At 42.7% G+C, this 483-nt stretch overlaps 1 protein-coding gene across 2 annotated transcripts in view; it reads left to right on the top strand.

Annotated features, from left to right (window-relative positions):
• The window catches only part of LOC116696576 (centrosome and spindle pole-associated protein 1), a 29,122-nt gene that overhangs the window by 14,039 nt on the left and 14,600 nt on the right, over window positions 1-483 (top strand). For both annotated transcript variants that reach the window (XM_032527649.1, XM_032527650.1), the window contains exon 12: window positions 193-334. In XM_032527649.1, the coding sequence (XP_032383540.1) occupies window positions 193-334 (142 nt within the window). The remainder of the gene's footprint in view (window positions 1-192; window positions 335-483) is intronic.

Raw genomic sequence — 483 nt, 5'->3', positions numbered from 1 at the left:
TTTTTTAGTAACTTTTATTTGAAGTACATTTTAAATGAACTACGTATAACTTTTACTTGAGTAATATTTCATCAAAGTATCGGTACTTTTTACTTGAGTACAATATTTAATTTATTTTTCCACCTCTGTACAAATGCTACATTCAGCATCATATTATCATAAATTGAATGTGTGTTCAATATTTCTGTCCAGATGGTCACTTGTCTGTTCCGGGTGCCGGCCTTCCCGTGTCCTACTGGAACGTATCACCGGGGGGAGCTCTGCCCAGCCAGTTTGGTGACCACAGCCCTCACAGCCAGCACAGTGGAAGCAGCTTCCCCGAGCCTCCAGCACAGTAAATATCTACCCTTCGCTGTTCAGTACTTTGGCCCGGGAACAAGGGTCAGAAAATGATTAGCAGCCAACATCAAAGTGGCAGTAGATGTGTATCTGCCTGTCATTTGCTGCCCCTGTCAACTAGGCAAGGACCAAGATCAACTATTT

Source organism: Etheostoma spectabile, chromosome 10 (genome assembly GCF_008692095.1).
Source record: "Etheostoma spectabile isolate EspeVRDwgs_2016 chromosome 10, UIUC_Espe_1.0, whole genome shotgun sequence".
Classification (NCBI taxonomy): domain Eukaryota; kingdom Metazoa; phylum Chordata; class Actinopteri; order Perciformes; family Percidae; genus Etheostoma; species Etheostoma spectabile.
This window is presented reverse-complemented; position numbering and strand designations above follow the sequence as displayed.